The following is a 27711-nucleotide window of genomic DNA, read 5'->3' as shown; positions in this document are numbered from 1 at the left end:
AGAGTTTGCTGTGGTTTCTGAGAAAAGGAACAGGAGAGGCAGGGAAAGCAGGCTCAGGAGTGGGTGATATGAATAATTCTGACAGGCTCTGGAGTGGAAGGACTGTACTGAATTGTCTGGTACATGATCCAGGGTGATTAGGGCAGGAGAACTATGAGCCCAGAGTTCAAGAGCCAGATAGCCAAGGGGGTGGATGGATGTGGGCTCTGGACTGGTTTGCAGATGGAAAGTGCTTTCCTAGCTGTAAGAATGGGTTAGTCCTGAGAAGGGCAGTCTCCCCAAGGTCATAAGTCCCAGAGGTCAACTTATCAGAATAAAAATACATGCGTAGCACACTGGCATTCAAGGGCTTTCATATTTTTACCCCTTTCCTTTCCTGATTTCCCTCTGCTCTTATCCAAGCCAAACTGAACTACTCCCGACACCCTCAACTGGTCAGCCCACCACTTCCTCACCTCTGAACTGTACTATTTTTTTACTCCTTCCTGCCAGCCAGAAATTCACTAACTTTTAAATCATCTATATTAGTTTTTTTCTCAATTATGTACCATTATGTTTTTTTCTTTTTGTTAACTTTAATAAAATATGGAAGTTTATATTGAATGATGACAACAATAATTATACTTTTTCTTTTTTTATTATTATTTAGTGAGAAAATGGGGAGGCAGAAACAGACACCTGCATGTACCCCAACCGAGATCCACCTGGCAAGCTCACTAGGGGGTGATGCTCTGCTTATCTGGGGCTCTTGCTCTTTTGCAACTGAAACTGCTTTTTAGTGCCTAAGGCGGAGGCCATGGAGCCATCCTCAGCGCCCAGGGCCAACTTGCTCCAATAGGGCTATGGCTGCAAGAGGGGAGGAGAAGAGAGAGAGAGAAAGAGAGAGAGAAGTGAGAGGGAGAAGGGTGGATAAGCAGATAGGCACTTCTCCTGTGTGCCCTGACCAGAATTGAACCCAAGACATCCACGCTAGGCCCATGCTCTACCACTGAGCCAACCGGACAGGGCCTGTACTTTTTCTTTAGTGGACCTTTACTATATGCTGGGAACTTTTTTTTTTAATTTTTATTTATTTATTCATTTTAGAGAGGAGAGAGAGAGAGAGAGAGAGAGAGAGAGAGAGAGAGAGAAGGGGGAGGAGCAGGAAGCATCAACTCCCATATGTGCCTTGACCAGGCAAGCCCAGGGTTTTGAACCGGAGACCTCAGTGTTCCAGGTCAACGCTTTATCCACTGCGCCACCACAGGTCAGGCCTATGCTGGGAACTTATTTACAAGACTTTCCCCCTCAAATTTTTGATGATAATAATTATAATTGATCAAGTGTTTCTTCAACACAGACACCAGTTAGACCTCTGATATTTCTATTAAGAAGGCAAATGTTGTTTTTCTATGAATTACGCTGAAGACCTGATCTCTCAGAACATGTTTTCAAGTCTTTCCCAGCACCTCTCAAACACTTTGTATTTTACAGTGTGTTTCTACACATTACAGTAAGATTCTCTCTTCCTTTATGCAGAAGGACTTTGTTACTTTTCTTATATCTCTCACTGTATTCTAATTTTTAAAACAGGTCATGTACATTTATTTTTCTTTCTTTCTGTTTATAGATTATGAAGCTTGTTGAGGGTAGGCATTTGATTTTATTTATATTTAATCAAACATTTATTAACACTGTTCATAAACAGGTATTGCTTTATTATAGATGTGAAAAAATAAACACAATTGTACTTGTTAGCTGAGATAAATATTATGGAAATCAATTATGCCTTACTGATATAGACCCCTTTTTCTCTAACAAGTAAAGTCTAACAAATATTAACGTTGCTAGAGAAGGTGCCCATTTCTCCTGTTTCAATTCATTTAAAAAATGTTTTTTTAATTTTCATTCTAGTTAGTGTGTTATCTTGGTATGTTTTAGACTTGGCTTTTCTCACCAGTGGACTCATATTTGAAAATGAAAAAAGAAAACATTAGCATGTTTTTAATATATGACTAGTCAACCTATCTCATATTAGGATTGATTTATTTTGGACACACACTTTAAACAATATATTTGCTTAAAATTAGCACTTTAGTCTGGTGACTACATAACTAACAGGACTTGAACAACAATTTAAAAATCCAGTTCAACACAAAATATCCTAGAAGATGGCATTGTGGAACACAACCTTGGTAAAAGGAAGAAACAAAGGTGCTTCTGGGTGTCCACAGCAGTGGGAGTTCAAGGGCCGGCCTCTTTACCAAGAGGGACAGATTTGGGGCCTTTTCACCCAAAGCAAATTCCAGCTGGAGGATTTCTAGCTCTTAACAGAGATGAGGAAGGGAAGGCGCGTGTGTCAATTCAGCTTCCTCAAAATTCGGAGCTGGGATCCCTTCAGAATTGAGGTGTGTGTCAGCATGGCAGGAATAAGCAGGCGGCATGGGCTACACAGTGGTAAGAAATGGGCAAGAGGAAAGCGAAAAGAGGAGCATAACAGAGCAAAGGAGGGAGCAGGAGAGCTAAGGAAAAACCAGTAAGGAGAGTGAGAAGAACCAAATGAGACAGATGTTGCCATGATAATCAGCTGCTTCCTGAACCTTTAGGACATGAACACTGGAACTCTCCACTTATGGCGCCTGCAGAGTTGTTTCTTCCTGAGGCCATGAGAATCAACACGGGGCTGCCTAACGCGTTTTGTGTTCAGGCTTTCTGTTCTTTATCAGGCGGAATCAGCAATGCTGGCATTTTGTTTAACAGGGCTCCCTGACTCAGTTTCTGTGTTCTGATTCCTATCAGGTTCCTAGAATTATAGAAAGCTTTTTGATTTTGAGGGCCATCAGGCCACAAGTGGGGAAATCAATTATTTGGGTAATCATACATCTCAATCTTTCTTGGAACAGTTTAAATTAATGCTCATTATTTTCTAGCATAATTATTAGTAACAGCTCTTTTACTGTGTGTCCTAATTTTAATGACAAATTCTACAGTCATCCTAGTAACTAGAAGTTTATTGCATTGGTCCAGGTAAGATTTTATGATGTGCAAAGTTCATCAGGGTTTGGCTAAGTGGATGGAAAGGAAAAGAATGGCTACCCAATATTATCAACAAGTACAGGCACTTTGACATCTATAGAAATCTCTTATAGCCACCCCTCACACAGGCCTGGGCAGGGACACAAAAGATCCCAGTGAACATTTAACTTATCAATTGAATGCTAAATATTACAAATATACCATGATTCACTGGTTAACTACTCAATCAGTTTACTGTTTGTCAGCTCATATTGTATTTGCCTGAGAAATCTGAAAAGAAATGAGAAGGAAAGTCAGAAACAAGTGGAGAAGGAAGTCAGAAAGATAATCCAGAGTTGTGCAGGGCCATGAGGCCTTTTATGGAGCTGAATTTTCACAGATGGTTTTGACTTTTGCTGGAGGATGATAGAAAGGGCCATGAAAGCTTGTTCAAGTTTTATCAGTCTGGGGTCATTATAACATTGGGAAATGGTAGGTATATAGGCAATTTAGTCAACTGAGAGAAACAATTGTTTGTTTCCTAGTACACATATTTAATTGTGAGCTGTCACTGGGTCTCCTGTTAGAACCCCGAAAATGTTATTTAGTGGCAATAATTGGGGAATATTTTAAAAATGAATGAAGCAACCTAGACCCAGGAAAAAGCTGTAGCTATTGGGAATACACTTTCCAAGATAAAAGACTGTAAGAGTAAACGAAAGGGTGAAGAGCTGTCTTTTTTATTTTTATATGTTTCTCCTTCCACTTCTCATTTTGCATATGTGAGGCAGGCTTTCCTTCACCTCAATCCCCCTCTTATCTCATATTTATACAGTGCTTATCTACCAGAGGCTTGTAGGACTGCCTTGGAATCCATGCCGCCTTAGAAACAGAAGGGGGATGCACTCATTTCATCCGTCATATGAAATGTTTGAATGGATACTTGGAGCTGGCTATGTCTTAAGCTGGTGATTTTGCGTTGGGCTGCACACATACATGTCACAGTTCCACAGATGCCCAGGCAGGAGGAGACGTGGATAATTTTGCAACTAGGAGCCAGGCCTGCCCTCATGCCTTTGCTTTCAGCTGTGACTCAGGGAGATGTTTCTCATCTGCACAGAATTATCCAGTTTGCTCATTTGCCTTCATGGCTCTTGATGTCCCTGAAATATTTCTGTCTGGAAGCTCCGTGTGTCCACAGTCAAGACAATTGGCTTACATTTTAAACCTCAAACTCCCCCACTATTTACACTTTTCAGATTGTCATGTGGAGGATTTCATTTATCAGATTTACTTTGTCCGGTTTTTGCTTCAGAGAAATAGAATTGAATGAAGAAAAATCCTCTGATGTGTAAGGGGATGGGTAGGAAGATGGAAATATGTTAGTAGTCCCTTCAGAAATTTTTATTGTGGCTTTGCTATACATAAAGAAATGCATGCTTCCAAGGTTTCCGTAACTCAATGAAATCAAACTCAAAGGATTGCCCTGGATTCGCTAAAAGTTGTCTCTTCACATTTTTCATTTAGCTAAAAATTGATATTTAGAAAAGTGAAGTAGGATAAAAGTAACGTATGGCCTCTGTGTGATGTTAGAAGCAAAAATATATTCTTACTAGGCCCTTTGAAAGTCTCTCAGGGAGCCATTCCTAGTTCTCTGCCTCTTCCTCCTCTTCCTTTTTCTGTGTCTTCCCTCATCTTCTTCTTAAAGGTTAGGCAAACACTGCTTATTCACTATTGTGAAAATAGTTTAAAATATATAAAGCAGGAGATAAGGAATAAGTCATTTTATTGCTGGCATTTAAGTTTGTTTATTTTATTGATTCTTTAAAGTGGTCAATGACAGAGAATATCAGATAGGTTATGAGGTAATTTTATTTTGTTATTGGGTATGTTTGATATTTAAAATAATATTAATAATATTGGTATTCATTGAATCAAATGCTTCTTGTGAAATTGGATAATGCCAGGCACATAACATGCTGTTCCTGATCCTCAGAGTGACTGCAGAAGTCATCAGATGTGCGCATTGAAATAAAATAAGGTGTCAGCGCTAAAGTGTAAAGATAAAATGCACAATTAAAAAACAATTGCTAGGCCCTGGCCGGTTGGCTCAGTGGTAGAGCATCAGCCTGGCATGCAGGAGTCCCAGGTTTGATTCCCGGCCAGGGCACACAGAAGAAGCACCCATCTGCTTCTCCACCCCTCCCCCTCTCCTTCCCCTCTGTCTCTCTCTTCCCCTCCTGCAGCCAAGGCTCCATTGGAGCAAAGTTGGCCCGGGCGCTGAGGATGGCTCTGTGGCCTCTGCCTCAGGCACTAGAATGGCTCTGGTTGCAACAGAGCGACTCCCCAGATGGGCAGAGCATCACCCCCTGGTGGGCGTGCCAGGTGGATACTGGTCGGGCGCATGCAGGAGTCTGTCTGACTGCCTCCCCATTTCCAACTTCAGAAAAATACAAAAAAAAAAAACAAAAAAAAAACAACCCCCCAAAAACAACAAAAAAAACCAATTGCTAGCCTGACCAGGCGGTAGCGCAGTGAATAGAGTGTCGGGCTTGGACATGGAGGACCCAGGTTTGAAATCCCGAGGTCTCTGGCTTGAGTGCAGGCTCATCTGGCTTGAGCGAGGCTCACCAACTTGTGTGCAGGGTCGCTGGCTTGACAGTGGGATCATAGACATGACCCCATGGTCACTGGCTTGAGCCCAAAGGTCACTGGATTGAAGCCCAAGGTCACTAGCTTGAGCAAGGGGTCACTCGCTCTGCTGTAGCCGTCCCCCCATCTCACTCTGGTCAAGGCACATATGAGAAATCAATCAATGAACAACTAAGGAGCTGCAATGAAGAATTGATGCTTCTCATCTCTCTCCCTTCCTGTCTGTCTGTCCTTATCTGTCCCTCTTTCTGTCTCTCTCTGTCATAAGAAACAACAACAATAAAAAAACAAAAAATGCAATTGCTAAATCACAATCAAAGGCAGTTCAAATCAGAACCAAATTATGCTACCAACATTTAGTTAATTAATTTGATTTAAGTATTTTTTTTTTGAGAACCATCTAAAGGAGCTATGAGCAGTTTTCTCTTAGCATCTTTGATATCATGGTTGTATGTAAAACTCACACACGTGCATGCACATATAAAATAAAACGTGATAGATTCTGTCCAAGGCCCTAGCATTTAATTGAAAATACAAAGCCAAAATGGATATGTCATAATTGTTGGAAGAATATATTTCATAATGGGCTTTAATTTTAGTGTACTATGTAGATTGATGTTTTATAAAGGTTTTGTTGCTAGGTACCTAAAAATAATCTTTTCTATTTTTTACATTTCAATGTTGTCACATTTTGATCAGAGGGTAATTAGTTAATTAGCCCCCCTTTTTTGTTTATTCTAGGATTCAAGAAGGACTAATAAAACACCACTGCATAGTAATGCAGCTATTACAATGATCTATTTGGGGAAAAACGTGCACCTAGCTTATGATCACTCGGACTTCCGCGATGAAATAAAGGTTTATCAACAGCACTGTGGTGGGGAAAACCTTTGTGTCTACAAAGGCAAACTACTTGAAAAAGGTACACCTAAAATATCAATTCTTTTTAAGTGCTTAAAGTTAATGTTATTGTAAACAATTGTTGATGCAAAGTGACTTTAATTTCTCTGTGAAATTATGCATATCCAGGGGCTTATAAAGCAGCTGCCTCGAAGCAAATCTGGATTTACTGCTTCATGATTGAGACTGGAGCAGCAGTCACTCTTACAGATTGTGAAAGAAAAAATCTAGATTTCACCAGTAACAGATTAATTGGTGGATAGAGATGTATAATCACAAAATGTTATACGAATAAACTGTCTTCCAAATTACAGGTTAATTATTTGGTTTGCCATAGTGAATTATATCATACATCATTCTAAGAAAAAAATACTAGCTTGGCAATTTGTTCTTTAGACGTACATTGAGATAAAATCACAAATCCAATAAACTTTAGGGTGAATCACACCTAAATAACATGGTGCAGAATTTAGCTGGATACATTTAATACCTTTCCACTTTCATTTGACCATAAATTCATGTGCGTTGGTGTTGTGGAAGAAATAATTTTATTCCACACCTATAAGTGCTAGGTGGTCTGAGAATTAAATTGCCATGAGATAGATTAATAGGAGAAAACAACCAAATTTAATTTTGTACATACATACAGGGAGTTCCATAAGAATATAGGGCCCAGAGATAAGTTGGGCAGTTGAGGCTTGTATGCCTTTTTCGATTAAGGAGCAGAGGTAGGAGTCTGGGGCTTCAAAGGATAAGAAGGTAATTCACATGGACATAGAAGCACAGATGTTCAGTAAACAAATAAAGGTTTGCAGGGCCAGGAAGAGACAAGGGGACCCAGCATGAGCATTGATCTTTAGGCTCTGCTGAGTCTCTCCCCCCACACCTAGTTTATATTATGGTAGAGTGATCTGTGGAGATGGCTCCCTACCTGGAACAGGCTCTCTATCTAAACTTTTTAGGCAGTAGGGAAGGTCAAAGGTCATTCCTGAGTCATTTGTTTCTTAACAATAATAGCTTAAAATAATAAGTATCTCAGAGAGACATATTTTGGGATGGCAAACTCTGCTCCCTTCATTAACATAAAATAATTTTTATATTCCATACAAGGTTTTACATATTTTTCTGAAGTGTTTTTTGTTTTTTGGGTTTTTTTGGTCAATATTTAATCTATAGGATAGAAATGAAGAAAAAGATTTGTTACAGGATTATACAGGGGTTGGCAAAAATAGGTTTATAATTGTGAGTATGTGAAACAGAGTTTATCCTTATATTACTATTTATTAATTTGTATTTTTTCCATATGAACTATAAATCTACTTTTGCTCACTCCTGTATTTGTTATTCTTTGCTTGAAAAACTTTGTTTAGGAAGTAATAGAGTTTTCACTAATAAAAGAAATATTTATATGTGGGGAATCTTGATATAGACTTAAAGATTAAAGGAGGATTTGGAGGCAAACATAGAGTTGTTACTTTTGGCTTTTCTGTTTTCCTTCATCAAGAAAACTGAATAGCCTGACCAGGTGGTGGTACAGTGGATAGAGCACTGGCTTGAGACGCTGAGGACCCAGGTTCTAAACCCCAAGGTTGCCAGCTTGAGTGTTGGCTCACCAGCTCGAGCCTGGGGTTGCTGGCTTGAGAATGGGATCATAGACATGACCCAAGGGCACTGGCTTGAGCAAGGGGTCACTGGCTCGGCTGGAGTCATTCCCCTCCCCCCGCCCATCAAGGCACATATGAGAAAGCAATCAATGAACAACTACAGTGCCTTAAATGAGTTGATGCTTCTCATCTCTCTCCCTTCCTGTCTGCCCGCTCTCTCTGTTTCTCTGTCTCTTTCTTGTTAAAAAAAGAAGAAGAAAACTGTAATATTAACTTAAAAATTCAAGTACTTAAAGAGAAACTATACATATTTAGAATTAAATATTAAGACTTTCCAACGTAAGAAAAGATAAACACTTGAATGTTAATTTTAATGTCAAGTAAAATACATATTTTACTTTATAAAAATATATAACATTTATTAAAATGAATGCTCAATAATACGGGAAATATTTCCTCTCATTTTATATACTTGTTTGAAATATAATTTACTTTGCCCCATTTTGTCATAGCATTTGAGAGTTCTTGCTTTCCATTTTGTGGATGAGAAAAATGAGAGGAGTCCAGAGGTACAGGTTTCCTACGGTCACACGTGCAGCTCTGAGCAGGTTCAAGAGCAGACACTGGGCTGCTGACTTAGTACTCTCCAGCCCCAGTTAGCTATTCTAGCAGCAAAGGACTTCCTACATTTTCATAAAATGATGGCTATGAAACTGCTAATGATAGTGGCATAGATATATGCACTTACTTTTTAAAAGTATGACTTTCAACTATTTATTTAGAAGAATTGCTGAATTTAGCTATAAAATCAGAATTAACATAATAAAACTCTTCCTGGGTCTTAGATTGCTCTTTTTTCAAGAAAATGCATATATAAAGTCTATTTGACTGCTGGAATACATGGTGCTTACAAAGAAAAAAAAATAAGGCTTAGCTGAATGATTTTTGGGGAGACGATATACATCTGATTAGTGTGCAAAGTCGAAGGTTAGGAGAGAGTGTTACTCAGTTAAGTGTCATTTTGCATACATATTGGCCCCGGGACTGTCTTTTTGCTATGTCATTGGGTAGTCTTGACTAATAGGATAGAATGGGGACTTAAGTAATTGAATCCTGTACACACAATAATTTTGTCTCAGTTTGTCCTTGATTGCCAGGAAAGTAATTATTCAAAATTGAAAAGTGCAGTGGCTCAGAGTTGACTTGTGGTTCAGCAATCTTAGCAATTTAGCTGAACTGAAAAGAATCTGCCCTTTTTACAAATCAAAGCTGTGCACGATTTAGTGAAATGTGAATAGTTTTAGAAGATTTCTGTTAAAAAAAATTTAACGTTCTGCTTGGAGCAGTGAACTCATTAAAAATGTGGCACTCATTAACTTGTCTTGCTTTTGAATGATAAATAATAAAATTAATTATTTAATAATGTGGCAAGTGCATCTTTTATTCCCATAGTAATTCATGACATCTTGTGGTTTAATTTTAGACATCAAGCCACATGTTGATTGCTTATTATGTACACCTAGGAAGTCACTGAAAATTTCTGCTACTTGTGAACAATGCATTCTTCACAGGCATTTTGATTCTCTATGTCCATCATTTCAAACAAAACAGACCTTGGCCTCTTGGGTTCATGGAGATACAAAGAACAAAGTAACTGTTTTCTGGCCCTCTTGTAATCTCTTCCACTTCTGCCCCATTTTCTTTTATTTCCAAACCTAATTCTGTTGTAACCAATTGTACATTCTGCATAATTCTCCCCACCCCCAATTGTTACCATGTCTTTTTGTGTGATATTTCCTTTGTCTGCAATAGGACAGTGGATTTCAAATTTAAAACAGGACTTTAAATTTAAATCTTCCCCATCCTTTAAGACTCAAAAGACTCAAAACAAGGCTGGGAAACTTTCTCACCTGACTTCTAGTCTGAGTTACCCATATCTTTTGATGGCTACAGATCTTATTCTACACTTAGAACCAAAGCATTTCATTGTACTGGGACTTTTATTAATTGTTTTTTATTTATCTTTTACTTGTTATTATATCTAGATTTAAAAAAAAATTTTAAATAGCTTTATTGAGGTATAACTTACATTCTGTAACATTCATTCATTCTAAGTGTACAATTCACTGATTTTAAGGAATTTTTTTAGACTTGTGCAGTCATTATGGATCAGAAAACAGTTCTAGAATGTCTCCATCATGCCTAAAAGTTTTCTTGTGCCTTTAGTTGTTAATTTTTATTCTTTAAGCCAGCTCTGGATGACCACCGACCTGCTTTCTTTCTCTATAGATTTGCTTTTTTTGGTAATTTCTTATACATGAAATTATAGAGTAGATAGTATGTTATATCTTGCTTCTTTCAGCTGGCATCATGATTTTAAGAGCCATCCATTTGTGGCATCTATCAATAGCTGCTCCTATATCTCCAACATATTTTCTATCATAGGGATGTACCATGTTTTATTTACTCATTCTCAGTTGATAGACATTTGTATTGTTCCCACTTTTAGGACTATTATAAATCATGCTGTTGTAGATGAACAAATACAAGTTTTTATGTAGATACCTGTTTTTATTTTTTTTTAGTATATTCCTAGGAGTTGGTATGATGGTTTTTGCCCCTTGAGAATAGATCACACATTCCTATCTTTAAGTGTCTATTTTTTTTTACTTTTGCTGAAAACTGAACATTTTAGATCATGTAGTAGAGCAGCTACAGGTTCTGGATTTTGACTTTTCTCTCTTGAAGGATATTGTTCTTACTATTTGTTGTTTTTTGTTTAATAACTTATCTGGAACAATCTTATGAAATTCATTCTTTCCCTCATTGTTATACAGTCAGTGATGCTCATGTTCAGATTTCTTTTTAAATTATATTTTTCTTTTTTTTTTGCAGAGGCAGAGATAGACAGGGACAGACAGACAGGAACGGAGAGAGATGAGAAGCATCAATCATCAGTTTCTCGTTGTGCGTTGCAACTTCTTAGTTGTTCATTGATTGCTTTCTCACATGTGCCCTAACCGTGGGCCTTCAGCAGACCGAGTAACCCCCTGCTGGAGCCAGCGACCTAGGGTCTAAGCTGGTGAGCTCTTTGCTCAAGCCAGATGAGCCCATGCTCAAGCTGGCGACCTCGGGGTCTCGAACCTGGGTCCTTCCGCATCCCAGTCTGATGCTCTATCCACTGCGCCACCACCTGGTCACGCATTTTTTTAGGCTAGTCTCTTAAGGTTGTCCTTGTGTTTTTATAGTTTAGTGGTCATCCAGTGATTTGTCAAAGGTTGTGTTCAAACACTTCAAGCTGGTAAAGACTTCACCTTGTGCAAGTGAATCTGTTGGTGGATGCATTAATTTCCTGAGCTGACATAAAAATGTCCTCCAAATCAGTGGTGTAAAACAATGGAAATTTATTTTCTCACAGTTTTGGAGGCCAGAAGTCTAAAATCAAGGTATTAGCAGGTTCATGTTCCCACCGAAAGTTCTAAGGGAGTATTTTTTCTTGTCTCTTTCAACTTTTGGTGAGTCCTAGTGTATAGCCAGTAGCCACTGCTGCCATCACAGCTGCCTGGCCAGCATAGGTTTGCATTTGATTCGAACAGACGGTAAGGAGTCAACAGAGCCAAAAACTGGTGTTCCACTTTCCTTTATTCTAGACTTGCACTTGGCAAATGAGTAAAAACACACACTGGGCTCCAAAACCCACTCATTCAGTGCTCACAAAGCTACTGATTTATCCGAGTTTTTCTAGAATCAAAGGCTTCCACCTCACCAGTCTTATTCACCCTGTTTCCCATCTCCTTCTCCTCTAGGAACTGGCTTCTCCTTCCCCATTCTGCCATTTTGGCTGCCTCCTCCACGTGGCTTCCTTGCCCTGCTTCCATAGGCTCTTCCTTGAATGTAATCACTCTACTCTGAAACAATGTGCTCTCTCTTCAAATGGTCTCCTGGCTTCTCCTTTTACAACCTTTTGATGTGAAAGCCTCCCCCAACACACATTAGCATAACCATGCCCCTTTCCAAGTAAGAAGTCAATTAAAATTTTCACCTAAGTGACACCCATCCATGTGGGCAGTGCCATCTTTAACACCTGGCCAGCTAAGAATTTACATCCATGAACAAAAGAAACACAAGAGAACCTGGTGGAAAATCAAAGTTGGAACAGACTTGAAAATGGCCTGGACTTTGAATGGACTGTCTTAGATTTCCTCTGTTCTGACAAAAAGTTTTCACGCTGCTCAGGTTAAGTCTTGGTTCATTTTCAGAGACACTGTTTTAAGGGGGGAGGATTTAGTGACCTCACAATAGAAATCTTATATAGTAATTCTGTCTCTGCTGCTAAATTATAACTTCTTAGAGGAGGAGACCACATTTAATATTTTTTTAATATTTTTGTTTCTTGGTACCTAAAATAGTGCTACCTATTGTCATTCAACAATGAATAACTACATTTTATAAACATTATAGAATACTTTCCAATATCGTACCATATAGAACTTTAAGACTGCTCGGTGAAGTGCGTGTACTGAGTCACCCCATCCAACACATTCCTTTACCCCCACCTCTGGCCATCTCCACTTCATAGATGAGAATTTTGAAATGCAAATTTCTGGTCTACATACTTTCCTCTACTCCATGTAGAAACCATCAAGTCAAGGTTGAGAAGTCTCTCTAAAATTAAAAATATAAAATAATAAGGAAATAAAGGAATAGGGTGTCAATTCTTGTTCAATGAGTTTGAAAAAAAAGAAGAAATGGAATTAATTGGTGGATGTGCTCTCTAGTCATATGAGTACTAAATGGAAGAGCAGTCACATCTAGAAGCTGATGTCCTGTGCCCATTCTCGGCATCTCCTTGGGTGTGCTTTCTCTGGGGTGGAGAACTTGGGGTGTGATGCTGAAGCAGAATGGATAATATCACATGAATGCCTCATTCAAGTTTCTTCAATGAAAGTGTTGTACTGATCACCAAAAACTCCATATATCACAGCACAGAGACAATTGAATTTTAAAATCTATTGTATCTTAGTTTCCCCAGACACTATCTTTTTAGCTTTATCTCTCCTAGTCTGTTTAATTTCATATCACAGATACAAAGGTATAAATGACAGAATTACCTTCTCAATAAGTCTATTTTTAATAGACTTATTTAACATCTGATTTTTATTTCTTTTTAGAGACATAATGTGGTAAAAACAGTATTTCTAGATGACTGTGAAAAAAGTAGATTAAAGTAAAAATTAACTGATTATTTATCTGAAGCTTCCTATGTCATTGTCCTGGGATCTGGGAAGACGAAGAAGAGTATGACCAATTTCAGCTCTCATGAGTTTCACAAGCCTGTAGGGCAGCACACATCTAGATCAGGGTTCTCCAAGTATGATCTCTAGCAAATTGAGAAATGCAAATTCTTAAGCCCGACTGAATCAGAAACTCTGGGGTGGGGCCAAGCATCTGTATTTCAATAAGCTCTCCAAGAGATTCTGATTTGTACTAAAGTTTGAGAACTACTGATGTAGGCATATTTTAATATACTGTAATAAGTGACAGATCTTTTCAAAGACCTTTCTAAAGACTTGTAATAATTAAAATCTAATTGCAAGCAGTGGTTTTTAATTTATTGGTGGGACTTTTGGATGGTTGGGGGAGCCAAGATGGGTTTCACATTTATGAATTAGAAGGTGTTAAATCACAACTAAAAATACACAATTATTTAAAAGCATTGCTGAGTTCACACTAGTCTTTTGTCATGTACTTTTTCAATAGATAACATAGCAAGGAAAAAGTATGAAATCTAGAGAGATGTGTAGATTCAAATATTAACTTTCCCATTTACTGTATGATTTTGGGTAAATTACTGACTTCTCTAAGCCTTAATTGCTACATCTAGAAACTAATATTAATAATATTCCCACCTCAGGTGGTTTTTGAGAAATAACACACCCAAGATAATCAGACATCATGTTGGGCATAGTCAGTGCTTATAAAATGATAGGTAGTGATAAGTATGTATACAGTGTGTCCGTAAAGTCATGGTGCACTTTTGACCAGTCACAGGAAAGCAACAAAAGATGATAGAAATGTGAAATCTGCACCAAATAAAAGGAAAACTCTCCAGTTTCATACCTATTCAGTGCAGTTTGATGTGGGCTCACACACAGATTTTTTAGGGCTCCTTAGGTAGCTATCCCATATAGCCTCTACAGACTCGTCACTGACTGATGGCCTACCAGAACAGGGGTTTCTCCACCAAACTGCCGGTTTCCTTCAACTGCTTATCCCACTGAGTAATGTTATTCCTATGTGGTGGCGCTTCGTTATAAACATGCCGATATCCACGTTGCACTTTGGTCACGGATTCAAATTTAGCGAGCCACAGAACACACTGAATTTTCCTCTGTACCATCCACATCTCAACTGGCATGGCTGTGGGCTGCTCTGCTGTATACACGGTGTTCCGTCATCATCTGTGCATGCGCACATGTTGCCACATCATCCTACAGAAACTGGGAGGGTTTCTTTATGGACACACTGTATAACAAATCAAGAACTAGTATGAAAGTTTGGAGTATTTTTTAACAAATATAAAATATATAATTATTTTTAATGATTAAAAAATTGTCCCCAAGTTAAAAGGTGATCTAGACCATAATATTGTACTTATCTAATAGTAGAAGCATGTTATATGGAACATGTTAGTCCAAAGTCAGTTGATTTCACTAATTCATTTATTTTTTTTTTAATTGCAGAGACCTTTCAGTTTATTTCCAAAAGGCACCATGGTTTCCCCTTCAGTCTCACCTTTTTCCTGAATGGGATGCAGGTGAACAGGTTAAGCTCCTGCTGTGAATACAAGCATCGAAAAGGTTCCAGACTTGGAGGCAAACGAGGCTACTTTGGGTTTGTGTGTGTGGAAAGATCGTCTCCTTGCTACAAGTATGGAAACCAATGTCCTTTGGTAGAGGGCAAGTTTTGCTACATTTTCTTTGCTACATTTGCTGAGCATGATACATTTCTCTTCACAATTTGTTAAGAAACATATCAGTGTAGCTGAGCCTAAAATATCTAAGTTAAAGGTAGTTTAACAGTGTGCTGTACTTGGCATTATAGGATATAAATTAGACTTGCAGATGTATTGTATAATGTGGAAAAAACTGGAGGTATTTCACATTCTGTTGCTCTCTCTACCTGTCCCTTTCTTATCATGCTTTCAGTTCTCTTTCTGGAGTGAAAGAGAGGCATTCTTTTTCTTATTTCTCTTAGTAACTGGTTGAGGGCTGAGCCCCAAAGCATATGCAAGTGTCTGGCTTATAAGGTTGGATATTATTGGTTATGCATTTTAGAGCTGTGACTGCTTTATGTTGTGGCCCAAACAGCATTCTCATGCCTTCAGTTTTAATCTTAGACATGACAAAATGCATGATAAAAAGGTCAGTTTTTATTATTGTTTATCAACTTTCATATAGAATATTCTGTTTGAAATTGGGAAATTTGGTGGCAAGTTTTCTTTATTTCTTTTTCTGAAAGTACTCATGAAGAAGTCTCTATGTGCCAAACTAAAACACAGCAGTGAACCAACCAAAGTACCTCTACCTATGGCAATGGTTCTTAAAGTGTGCACCAGGGCGCACTCTAGAAGATTTCCAGGTGCACCCTGTGGTATTCCAGAGAAATATGTGCCTGTTGGGGACCAAAAAACAACAGAGTTTTTGGAGTTTAGATTTTTGGGGGACAGAGGTTTGGGGAATTGGCTGTAAGCTGACAGTCTGCCCAACCCCCCACCTCACTTGCCTAATTAGGTTGCAAAAGGCTGTTAAGCTGTGGTGCTGGATTGTTTACACTACCCCTCATGTTCCCCAGAAAGACTGGAGGAAAGTTTCTTCTATCCTTTGTTTGGTGTAAAGTTAAGATTTGCTAATGGCCTCACTTTGCCTTATATATAAAGCAAGATGTGGTTTTGGGTGCACTTTGTTCTTGCCAGCAGCAATTACAGGGCCCTCCAGACCCCATATTTTCTTAATTTCACGTAGTTTCTTAATCCTCACTGGTCCCATGCGGGATCTTGAATTACTAGCTTTGCTTGTTCACGGCATGTGCCCAGATATAAAAATAAATATACTGTAGTTACTCTATTATACCAATTCATTATGGAAATACTACTCTTTTTGTTAACATGTCATTATTAGATTTATTATTAACACATCATTATATTATTTTTAGATAAATACACCCAAATAAAATGGATAGATTTCTCAAAAAGAAGCATGATATTGAAGAATCTGATTCTGGAAGTGAGCAAAAGTTAAATGTAAACAAAATAGGACTTGATGGCTGATGGGCAGAATATAATTTATAGCATTTTTCATCATTTAACACTGAACAATATGATTGGATTAGAAACCCATTTATGGAAGTTTCAAGTGATTTTGGTTTAACATTAACAGAAGAACTGGCAGCTATATCCACTGATTGTGGATTGATGATTAAACATAAGGAATTGTCTCTGAAGCCTTTTGATTTCTATAAAAGACGAATATGTGGCAACATCTAAAAAAGCTTTGAACATTTTACTACAATTTTCAACATCTTATTTATGTGAATTAGGATTTTCTACTCTAAACACAAGAGTAAAAATATAGGAATTCTTCAGTGTATTGACGAGGAAATGAGAATTTCCCTTTCAAACATATGCCCAAACATTGAATAAATCACTAGGATATGTCAGGCTCATGTTTCTCATAAACACAAGAATGAAAAAACTTAACACATTTGCGCCGGGACCTGCCGAATTTACTAAATCTTACAAGAATGTATCTATATATATAAAAAGATAACTTTTTTGTCATTTTTAAAATTTTTTAGGCCCTCTTTTTTACAAATTCTAAAAAGCATATCTCAAAAAATGTAACATAAAAATATTTTTTAATGTCAGAATAAATTTAATTTTGTCATATTTATTTTGTTTAATTACCATAAAAGCACACTTGGACTTTATTTTTTCTTTTTTAATATTTGACTTAATTATCATAACATTTCTCAGAAATTTGTATATAGTGTGCCTACAATTATTTGTAGAATTTTAAATGCTCTCTGACTTCAAAACATTTGAGAACCACTGACCTATGGAGAGGAAGGGTCAATAATGGGGGAAGCATAAATAATATCCCAATAAACTAATTAATATGTATATATCAGATGGTAATAAGTATGTGGAACACAAAACAGGATAAGGGAGATACAAGTAGTGTGGGGAGACAAAGGGTGGAATTATTTTACATATTATGGTCAGGAAAGGCTTCTCTGATAAGATTTTTTTTGAGCAGAAAACAGAGAAAAATGTTTCCTCCCCAGATAGTTTTTCAGGTAGAAGAAAAGCATATACAAGTATATAAGGGGTGTGAGGCAGGAGCACGTCTGTGTGCCAAAGCTGGTGATGTCCTGGGTAGGAACAAAGTATTGGAGAAGAAAGGCATGAACAGCAGGGTTGAATGTTTAGGCAGATTAAGTAAATGAAGAATGAAGGTTGAGCATGATTTGGTAACGTGTTGGTTATTGTTGATCTTGGGACAATAATAAGTGCAGTGATAGAAGTGCAAGTTTGATTGGAGTGAATTTAAGACATGATTAGAAAAGAGCTAAGGCCAGAGAATATAGATGACTATTTTATAAAGAATTTTGCTAAACAGGATGGAAATTGGTTGGCAACCAAGTGGGAGGATATTGATGTCAAAAGGGGCTTTTTATTTTTTAAGATGGAGGAAGATATAATATGGTTTTTGCTGATAGAATTGATTGTCTAAAAAAAATTGCTCAAGCATAACGTAGAGGGTGAAATGACTGGAGCTAAGTGCTGGAGTGGACTAGAGGAGATGGGTCCAGGGTTCAAGCGGAGGCGTTGGAGGAGGAGAGCATTATAGTAATAGGTGTAGAGATGGCAGATAGAGTGGAGAGAGCAGCATGTTGATGGATGTGTTTGGACAAACTGAAAAGTCTCTGATGATTGTTTCCATTTTCTTTTTTTCAAACAAGAATTTATCATTGCAGTTAAGGTTGGGAAAGGCGGGATTTGGAAGGTTAGGAGAGAGAGCTGTGAAAAGGTCATCCAGTGGGAGAGCGAATGACCTCAGGCAATATAATTGTCCATGTATACTTAGGACCCACCTGAAGTTGCTTTTCTGTTCCAACTCAAATATTCTTCTTTTATATTGCTGGGCAAATCACTTACCGAATGTCTCTTTGACTCTCAGGAGAGCTGATGAGCTTCTATGTAATCAATTTTAAAATCTGACTGATGTCTTCTATTCTCCTATTCAATACTTACTAGCCTCTGTGCATTTCTATATGATTTCACTTAGTTCCATCTAAATTCTTTCTTTGATAATTTTCAAATAATAATGGAATAATATACAGTTATGATGTTAAAGAGTAAGTCCTATTACTCTCAACTAAAAAGCATAGCTCTTATGAGACATTGGTTTTCTTTTTTAATTTAATATTTATTTATTTATTTATTTATTTATTTATTTATTTATTTATTTATTTATTTTTGTATTTTTCTGAAGCTGGAAACGGGGAGAGACAGTCAGACAGACTCCCGCATGCGCCCGACCGGGATCCACCCGGCACGCCCACCAGGGGCGACACACAGAGCCACTCTAGCACCTGGTCCAGAGGCCAAGGAGCCATCTTTGCTCCAATGGAGCCTTGGCTGCGGGAGGGGAAGAGAGAGACAGAGAGGAAGGAGGGGGGGTGGAGAAGCAAATGGGTGCTTCTCCTATGTGCCCTGGTCGGGAATCGAACCCAGGTCCCCCGCACGCCAGGCCGACGCTGTACCGCTGAGCCAACCGGCCAGGGCCAATTTTTATTTTTTTAACTTAAAAACGATATTTTAACCTTTTGATTCTCTTTACCCGTTTTTGTTTTCAGTTTTTTGTTAGCTCCATAATTATTTCCTCAAATGAAATCTGTGACTGTCCAAAGTAGAACAGTGGGGTGTCCTTTGTTGTCTCCTTGCTGCAGACCAGACAGGCTTAAAGGGGCAGGGATGAGTGAGTGAGTGCTGGAACCTGGCCTGCTCCGCCCTGCCCTACTCGACACAACTCTGACACCGAGACTGCAGACTCCAGTGGAAGCTAAGAACTGCCCCTAGGAGACTGATGTCACTTATAACATTGCATTATAACCATTTTTTAAAAAAAACTTAAAATTTTATTTGGAAAATCAACTTTAACACGGTGGCATTGATCAACGAGAGTACATAGGTTTCAGGTGAACGTTACTATAGCATTTGAACTGTTCATTATCTTGTATATCCATCACCCAAAGTCAAATAATTTTCCGTCACCTTATATTTGTCCTTCTTTACACCCTTCGCAGCAACCCAGCACCCTAATCCCCCATGTCCCCTTCCCCCTCCCCCACTTTCCCTTTCCCCTGGTAATCACTTCACTTTTATCTATGTCCATAAGTCTGTTTTATGTCCCACCTACGTGTGAAATCATATAGTTCTTAGTTTTTTCTGATTTACTTATTTCATCAGTATAATATTTTCAAGGTCTGTCCACGTTGTCTTAAATGGCATTATGTCATCATTTCGTATGGCTGAGAAATATTCCATTGTATATACTACCACATCTTCTTAATCCAATCCTCTATTGAGTAACACTGGTTGTTTCTATGTCTTGGCCACTGTGAACAATGCTGCAATGAACATGGGGGTGCATATGTCTTTACAAACCAATGTTTTTGAGTTTTGGGGGTAGATACCCAGTAAAGGGATTGCTGGGTCATAGGTAGTTCTATTCTTAATTTTGTGAAGAACCACCATATTTTTTCCATAGTGGTTATACAATACTAATTTGTATTCGCACTACTAGTGAATGAGGGTTCCTTTTCTCCACAGCCTCTCCAACACTTGTTATTGTTTTCTTCTACATAATTTGTTGTTTCAGATCTTATATTTAGGTCTTTGATCCATTTTGAATTGATTATTCATTTTGAATTAAGTTTTGTACAAGAGGACAAACTATAGTCAAATTTCATTCTTTTGCATGTGGCTTTCCAATTTTCTCAGCACCATTTATTAAAGAGGTTTTCTTTTCTCCATTGTGTGTTTTTGGCTCCTTTGTTAAAGATGATTTGTCCATATATATGTGGTTTTATTTCTGAGCTCTCAATTCTGTTCCATTGGTCTATATGTCTATTTTTCTGCCAATACCATGTTGTTTTGATTATTGTGGCTCTATAGTATAATTTGAAATCAGGTAGTGTGATATATCTGGCTTTATTCTTTTCCCTCAGGATTGCTTTGGCTATTTGGGTTTTTTTATGGTTCCATACAAACGGTGATTTTTTTGTTCTATTTATTTAAAAAATGACATTGGGGTTTGGGTGGGGATTGCATTATATTTGTACATTGCTTTGGGTAATATGGCCATTTTATGTTGATTATTCCAATCCAAAACATGGAATATTTTCCCACTTCATTGTATCTTTTTCAATTTCTTTATCAATAATGTTTTGTAGTTTTCAGTATATAGATCCTTCTCATCCTTTGTTAAGTTTATTCCTAGGTACTTTATTTTTTTTTGTTGTTATGATTTTAAACATAATTATTTTTTTTAATTCATTTTCCAAATTTTCATTATTGGCATAATGAAAATAATGAAAAACAGTAGACTTTTGTATATTGATTTTGTATTCTGCAACTTTACTGTATTGGTTTATTGTTTTTAATAGTTTTTTTTTTTTGGTGGAGTCTTTGGGGTTTTCTATATACAGAATCATGTCATCTGCAAAAAGTGATTCCTTTACTTCTTCTTTTCCAATATGAATGCCTTTTTATTTCTTTTTCTTGCCTGTTTAGTTTTCTGACTAAAACTTCTAGAATTATGTTGAATAAGAATGGAGAGAGTGGAAAGCTTTATCTTGTTCCTGATTTTAGAGGAAAAACCTTTATTTTTTCACCATTTTGTATGATATTAGCTTATGGTTTATCATATATGGCCTTTATTATGTTGAGGTACTTCCCTTCTATTCCAATTTTATTTAGTGTTTTAAACATAAATGGATGTTGTATCTTATCGAATACCTTTTCTGCATCTATTGATAGGATCATATGGTTTTTGTTCTTTGTCGTTTTGGTGTATTACATTGATTTTTTTCTTTTTTCATGACAGACAGAGAGAGAGAGGAGAGAGAGGCAGATAGGGACAGACACACAGGAAGGGAAGGAGATGAGAAGCATCAATTTTTCATTGCAGCACCTTAGTTGTTCATTGATTGCTTTCTCATATGTGCCTTGATGAGGAGGGGCTACAGCAGACCTAGTGACCCCTTGCTCAAGCCAGCAACCTTTGGTTCAAGCTGGTCGGTTGTGCTCAAACCAGATTAGCCCGCACTCAAGCTAGCAACCTCAGGGTTTTCAACCTGGGCTCTCTGCTTCCCAGTCTGACGCTCTATCCACTGCACCACTGCCTGGTCAGGCACTTTGATTTCTGTATGTTGAACCATCCTTGTGCTCCAGAAATGAATCCCACTTAATTGTGATGTATTATTTTTTTTACATGTTGTTGTATCCAATTTGCTAATTTTTTGTTTAGGATTTTTGTATCTATATTCATTAGAGATATTGGTCTAAGGTTTCCTTTCTTTGTGTTATCCTTGACAGGTTTTGATATGAGGGTTCTGTTGACCTCATAAAATGTGTTGGGGAGTATTGCTTCTTCTTCTATTTTTTGAAAGATTTTGAGAAGAATAGGTATCAAATCTTTGAATGTTTGGTAGAATTCACTAGTGTAGCCATTTGGTCCTGGACTTTTGGTTTTGGGGAGATTCTTGATAGATGTTTCTATTTCCTCACTGCCTATAGGTCTATTTAAGTTTTCCAGTTCTTCATGACTCAGGCTATGAAAATTGTATAGGTCTAGGAATTTATCTATTTTCTCTAGGTTGTTGAATTTGGTGGCATGTAATCTTTCATAATATTCTACTATGATCTTTTGTATATCTGTGATATCTGTGCTCTTTCATTTGAATTTTGTTTATATGAGTCCTTCATCTTTTTTTCCTTAGTGAGTCTAGTCAGTGATTTGTCTATTTTATTGATTTTGCAAAGAACTAGCTCTTTGTTGTGTTGATTTTTTTCTATATATTTTTTGTTCTCTATTTCATTTAATTCTCTAATTTTTACCATTTCTTTCCATCTGCTGACTTTGGGTTGCCTTTTTTTGTGATGTTGGGTTGTTTACTTGAGATCTCTCTTGTTTCTTGATATACACCAATTATATAAAGTTCCCTCTTATTATTGCTTTCACTGCCTTCCAGAAATTTTAATGTCATGTTGGCATTTTCACTTGTCTGTATATGTTGTTTGTTGTCTGCTTTTATTTTTCATTGACCCAGTAATTTTTTAGAAATAGGTTGTTTAATTTCCACATTTTTGTGGATTTCTTTACTTCCTTTTTATAGTTGAATTCTAATTTCAAAGCCTTGTGATCAGAAAATATGCTTGGTATAATTTTAATCTTCCTGAATTTGTTGATGTTAGTTTTGTGGCCCAGTGTATGGTCTATTCCTGAGAATGTTCCATGGTTCAGAGTGTCATTTAAAGCCAGTGTTTCTTTATTGATTTTCTGTTTGGATTATCTATCTAAAGCAGAAAATGGGATGTTAAAATCTCCAAGTATGATTGTGTTTTTGTCTGCTTCTATTTTTAGATCAGATAGTAGATGTCTTATATATTTGAGTGCTCCCTGGTTGGGTGCATATATATTAAGAAGTGTTATGTCTTCTTGATACAATGTCCCCTTTATCATTATGAAATGTCCATTTTTGTCTCTGGTTACCTTTGTTTTCTTGATGTCAGCATTGTCAGATATGAGTATGACTACATCTGCTTTTCTTTGGATATTATTTGCTTGGAGAATCGTTTTCCAACCTTTCACTTTGAATCTACTTTTGTCCTTGCAGCTTAGATGTGTCTGTTGAAGGCAGCATGTGGTTGGATTTTGCTTGTTGATGCAATTTGCTACTTAGTGCCTCTTTATTGGTGAGTTCAGTCTATTTACATTTAAGGTAATTATTGACACTTGAGAATTTCCTATAGCCATTTTATGTTTTTTTTTCTGGTATCTCTGTCTTGTTTTGTTCTTCTCTTTTTTGTTTCTGTCAGTTGTTTTTGTTTGGCGGTATTCTATACTTCTTTCCACTGTTTTTTTTTTTTTAAGCTGTGTGTTTCAGTAGTGGATTTTTTGTGGGTGGTTACCATTATGTAAAAAAAAATGTTCATATCTATAAGAATCCTTTGTCTTATGAGTGCTTCTGCTCTCCATCCTCCTTTGCTACTGCAGATCTCTATCTTCTCCTCTTTTATGTTATTGTCACAGTATTGCAACCTTGTTGGAGTTTTTGCTTGTAGTTTTGATACATTTTGTTCTTTGTGTCTACTCAAATAACCCTCTGGAGCATTTCCCTCAGCTTCTGTATGTCTGTAAAAGTTTTTATTTCTCCTTCATATTTGAAGGATAATTTTGATGGGTATAGTATTATTGGCAGGTAATTACTCTCTTTCAGTGCTTTGAATGTTTGGGTCTACTCTCTTCTGGCTTATAGAGTTTCTGCCGAGAAGTCTGATGATAACCTAAAGAAGTCTCATGATAACCATATAAAGTTATATGTTAATGTTCTTCTTTTCCCTAGCTGCCTTGAGGATTCTTTCTTTGTCAATGATTTTTGACAATTTTAGTATGATGTGCTTTGAACTAGGTCTGTATGGATTGCAGTAAGTTGGTATTCTGTTTGCTTCTTGGATTTGAGGCTCTAACTGTTTCCATAGGCTTGGGAAATTTCCATTCATTATTTGTTTGAATAGGCTCTCCATTCCCTTCTCCCTTTCTTCTTCTGCTGATATACCCATTATTCTTATATTTCTCCTTCTGATGGAGTCAGACAATTCTTGTAGAACTCTCTCACTGTTTTTTAATTTGTGAGTTTCTCTCCTCTTTTCTCTATAGCACCTCTACTTGCCTGTCTTCAATGTCACTGATTCTTTCCTCTATCTGGCTTGTTCTATTAGCTAAACTTGCTCCCTCAGTCTTCAATTCATGTATTGAGTTCTTCTCTGTTTTTAAAGGTTCAATCTCCTTGGTGAGGTATTTGTTTTGTTCATTAATTTGTTTTCTGAGCTCATTAAGTTGCCTATTGGTGTCTTATCACATCTTTTTGAATATTTTCAGAACTTCAATTTTGAATTCCCTATATTTAAACCCAAATTGAGATTTTTTTTGGAGATTTAAAAAAATTTTTTTGTACTACTTTTCTGTCTTGTGTAGCCATGGTATTTGATTTCTTCTTCCTTGATGGCATTGAGAGTGGTATTGTTAAGAACCTTAACAAAACAACAACTAAAACAATTAAAAGATTAAAAATTATACAATAAAATATAATAAATTAAAAATCATGACAGGTGAGGAAGAAAAGCCACTGAAAAAAGATCCAAAGGAGGCCCTGGCTGGTTGGCTCAGCGGTAGAGCATCGGTCTGGTGTGCGGGGGACTGGGGTTCGATTCCCGGCCAGGGCACATAGGAGAAGCGCCCATTTGCTTCTCCACCTCCCCTCCTTCCTCTATGTCTCTCTCTTCCCCTCCCGCAGCCAAGGCTCCATTGGAGCAAAGATGGCCCGGGCGCTGGGGATGGCTCCTTGGCCTCTGCCCCAGGCACTAGAGTGGCTCTGGTCGTGGCAGAGCAACGCCTGGAGGGGCAGAGCATCGCCCCCTGGTGGGCAGAGCATCGGCCCTGGTGGGCGTGCCGGGTGGATCCCGGTCGGGCGCATGCGGGAGTCTGTCTGACTGTCTCTTCCCGTTTCCAGCTTCAGAAAGAAAAAAAAAAAAAGATCCAAAGGAAACAAAAAATTAAAAAACAAAGCACCCACAAAAAATAAAAATTAACAAAAATGAAAAGGAGAAAAATAGAATAAGAAGAAAAAAATGAAAAAAGGGGAAAAACATATTTTGGTTTTGAGAGGTTTCTTCCAGTACATGTGATTGTATTACAACTTTTAGCTCTGTGAAGTTCCTGAGCTGTCTGCTGAGATGTTGCTGTTGCAATGATGTAGGTGGGGCTGCAGTCACATTCATGGGTGCTGCGTGTTGTGAGGGCTTTATGGCTCAGCTTTGTGGCTTTATGTATCTGGCAGTGGTGATCTTAGGCTTCTGGTGCTCCTTCTCTTGTCTCAATAGACCAGGAGACCAGACGTGGAGCACCTCTGTTCTTCAGGGGAGAGTGTGGCTCTGGAGAGCTAGCTGTGGGGTTTGTCTCTGCCACTCTCCATACCATAATATGAGGGAGGCAGAATCTGGGAGGTTGGGGGGCCACACTTTAGCTTTCTCTGTCTCTGCTGAGAGTGGGCTGCAGGCAGACAGTGAGAACACTGGTTGTGACCCCACATTTTTTCCTCTTTGATTTATTTCTCCCTCTGCCCCTCTGTCTCATCGCTCTTCCTGGCAGAAGGAGATCCAGTCACTTCGAGTTTCCCCTCTCTGTACCCCTCAGACAAAATTTAGAGAGCCTGAGCTTTCCTCCCTATAGTCTAGCAGAGAAAAAAAACCTCAGTCACTCCACGTTTGTTTCCTCTCCTCTCCTCTCCTCTCCTCTCCTCTCCTCTCCTCTCCTCTCCTCTCCTCTCCTCTCCTCTCCTCTCCTCTCCTCTTTTCTCCTCTCTTCTTCTCTCCTCTCCTTTCCTCTCCAAAGCCCATAACAAATGTATTTTATCTTCTGCCCCCCTTTTCCCCCTGTCCCACCTTTAGTCCATTTGGTGCATGGATCTTTCAGGCACACCTGCGAGCCCAGTTGGGGTTCTTTCATTGCATTATAGTTGTTTAATTTGTTGAAATTTTAAGGGGAAAGATCAGGAGTATCTCTCATGCTGCCATTACTCTGACATCATCTCTGTTCCTAATCTTTGTTTATATTGTCACATTCATAATAATACTCTTAGTTATTTTTTTAAGATTTTATTTATTCATTTTAGAGAGGAGAGAGGGAGAGGGAGAGGGAGAGAGAGAGAGAGAGAGAGAGAGAGAGAGAAAGAGAGGAGCAGGAAGCTTCAACTCCCATATGTGCCTTGACCGGGCAAGCCCAGGGTTCTTTTTGAACTGGGGACCTCAGCATTCTAGGTCAATGCTTTATCCACTGTGCCACCACAGGTCAGGCTACTCTTAGTTATTTTAAGAGTTGTACATTAATTCTTTGAATTTATTAAAAATATGAAATTAATTTTAATTCATTTAAAAAGTAGTAGTTCCTGATACTTTTGTTATGATAAAATAAAATTGTAGGAAATTCCTATCCTAAAAATGATTAGGAATTACCTACTTGAGGTTCTCAGAGAACAAGAAAAGCTCAGCAGTGGTCACTTTCATCATGTGGAGGTTCAGCAGTTAATTATCCCACAATCATGGGAACATGTTGAAGAACCATGGAAGTTATTTTCAGTTAATAGAGTGAAACACAGAAGCAAGAATAGCTAAACCAAATAGAATACAGACAGCTTTGAGATTTAGTAATCAACACCTCAAATTGTTCTTGGAAGTCAACTAGGTAGTCAGTGATGAGGAGAGCACAGATGTTGCTCACTTTGTTTGTCCAAATCCCTTAAGCAGATGGGCAATAAAAAGTCTGTGCATGCAGTAGGGAGCCATCAAAGCATCTACACAGACACAACATAAAAAAGTAACAGCATAGCAGAGGCTTCAAATCAATGGATTTGATGTTCTCATGGATAAGGGAAAAACGGCTGGAATAGAAGACAGTGCAGGTAATCATATTCTGGTGAAGATTCATGACACCTCATTTTAAGAAAAATAATGTGCTAAGTGCATCATCATTGCAGTCAAGTATTTATCACGCTTAATATATGTGAGATAAACATATTCTTATTATCTCATTTTTTACAGCCTGATAGTTATTTTGTGTGCAGATATTTTATTTTTATTTTTTAAAGATATTATTAATTCATTTTAGATAAGGGGGGAGAACGAGCAGAAAGCATCAACTTCCATATATGCCTTGACCTGGTAAGCCCAGGGTTTCAAACTGGTGACATCAGCATTGTAGGTTGACACTTTATCCTCTGTGCCACAGGTCAGGCTAGTTTTATTATATGGGGAGATATTCAAAGATAAGTGACATAAGTTCTTATATTTGCTTGTTGGGAGAATCAATTCCTGTGCTATTTGTAGACTGAAGATGGCTGAAATTCAGTGAATCTTGAGTTTATGAAATTACCATTGGATTTGATTCACATTGAGGCAATTTTCAAATTTTTCATATTATTTCTATTTTTCCTGGACCAACAAGTCTTGATTGCATTCTGATCTCTGTTTACCAACCCAGTCAATTTGATTCAGTTCCCTGATTGCTGTGTAACCAGTAGAGAAAGGGATGTGTGTATTTCTAGAGGAGAAAGAGTATGCAGGTTGAGAAGTATCAGGCCCCTTTTCCAGTTAATGGATTGTCTCTAGATCTTGGAAAAACTCTAGATTCTGTTAATTTTTAATGGCAAGTATGAA

At 37.8% G+C, this 27711-nt stretch overlaps 1 protein-coding gene across 2 annotated transcripts in view; it reads left to right on the top strand.

Annotated features, from left to right (window-relative positions):
- Positions 1-27711, top strand: part of ERICH3 (glutamate rich 3) — a 147072-nt gene that overhangs the window by 80588 nt on the left and 38773 nt on the right. For both annotated transcript variants that reach the window (XM_066376572.1, XM_066376573.1), the window contains 2 exons: positions 6388-6568; positions 14894-15080. In XM_066376572.1, the coding sequence (XP_066232669.1) occupies positions 6388-6568; positions 14894-15080 (368 nt within the window). The remainder of the gene's footprint in view (positions 1-6387; positions 6569-14893; positions 15081-27711) is intronic.

The sequence above is a fragment of the Saccopteryx leptura genome, chromosome 3 (assembly GCF_036850995.1).
Source record: "Saccopteryx leptura isolate mSacLep1 chromosome 3, mSacLep1_pri_phased_curated, whole genome shotgun sequence".
Lineage (NCBI taxonomy): Eukaryota > Metazoa > Chordata > Mammalia > Chiroptera > Emballonuridae > Saccopteryx > Saccopteryx leptura.
The sequence above is the reverse complement of the archived record's forward strand: the minus strand, read 5'-3'. Positions and strand labels throughout refer to the sequence as shown.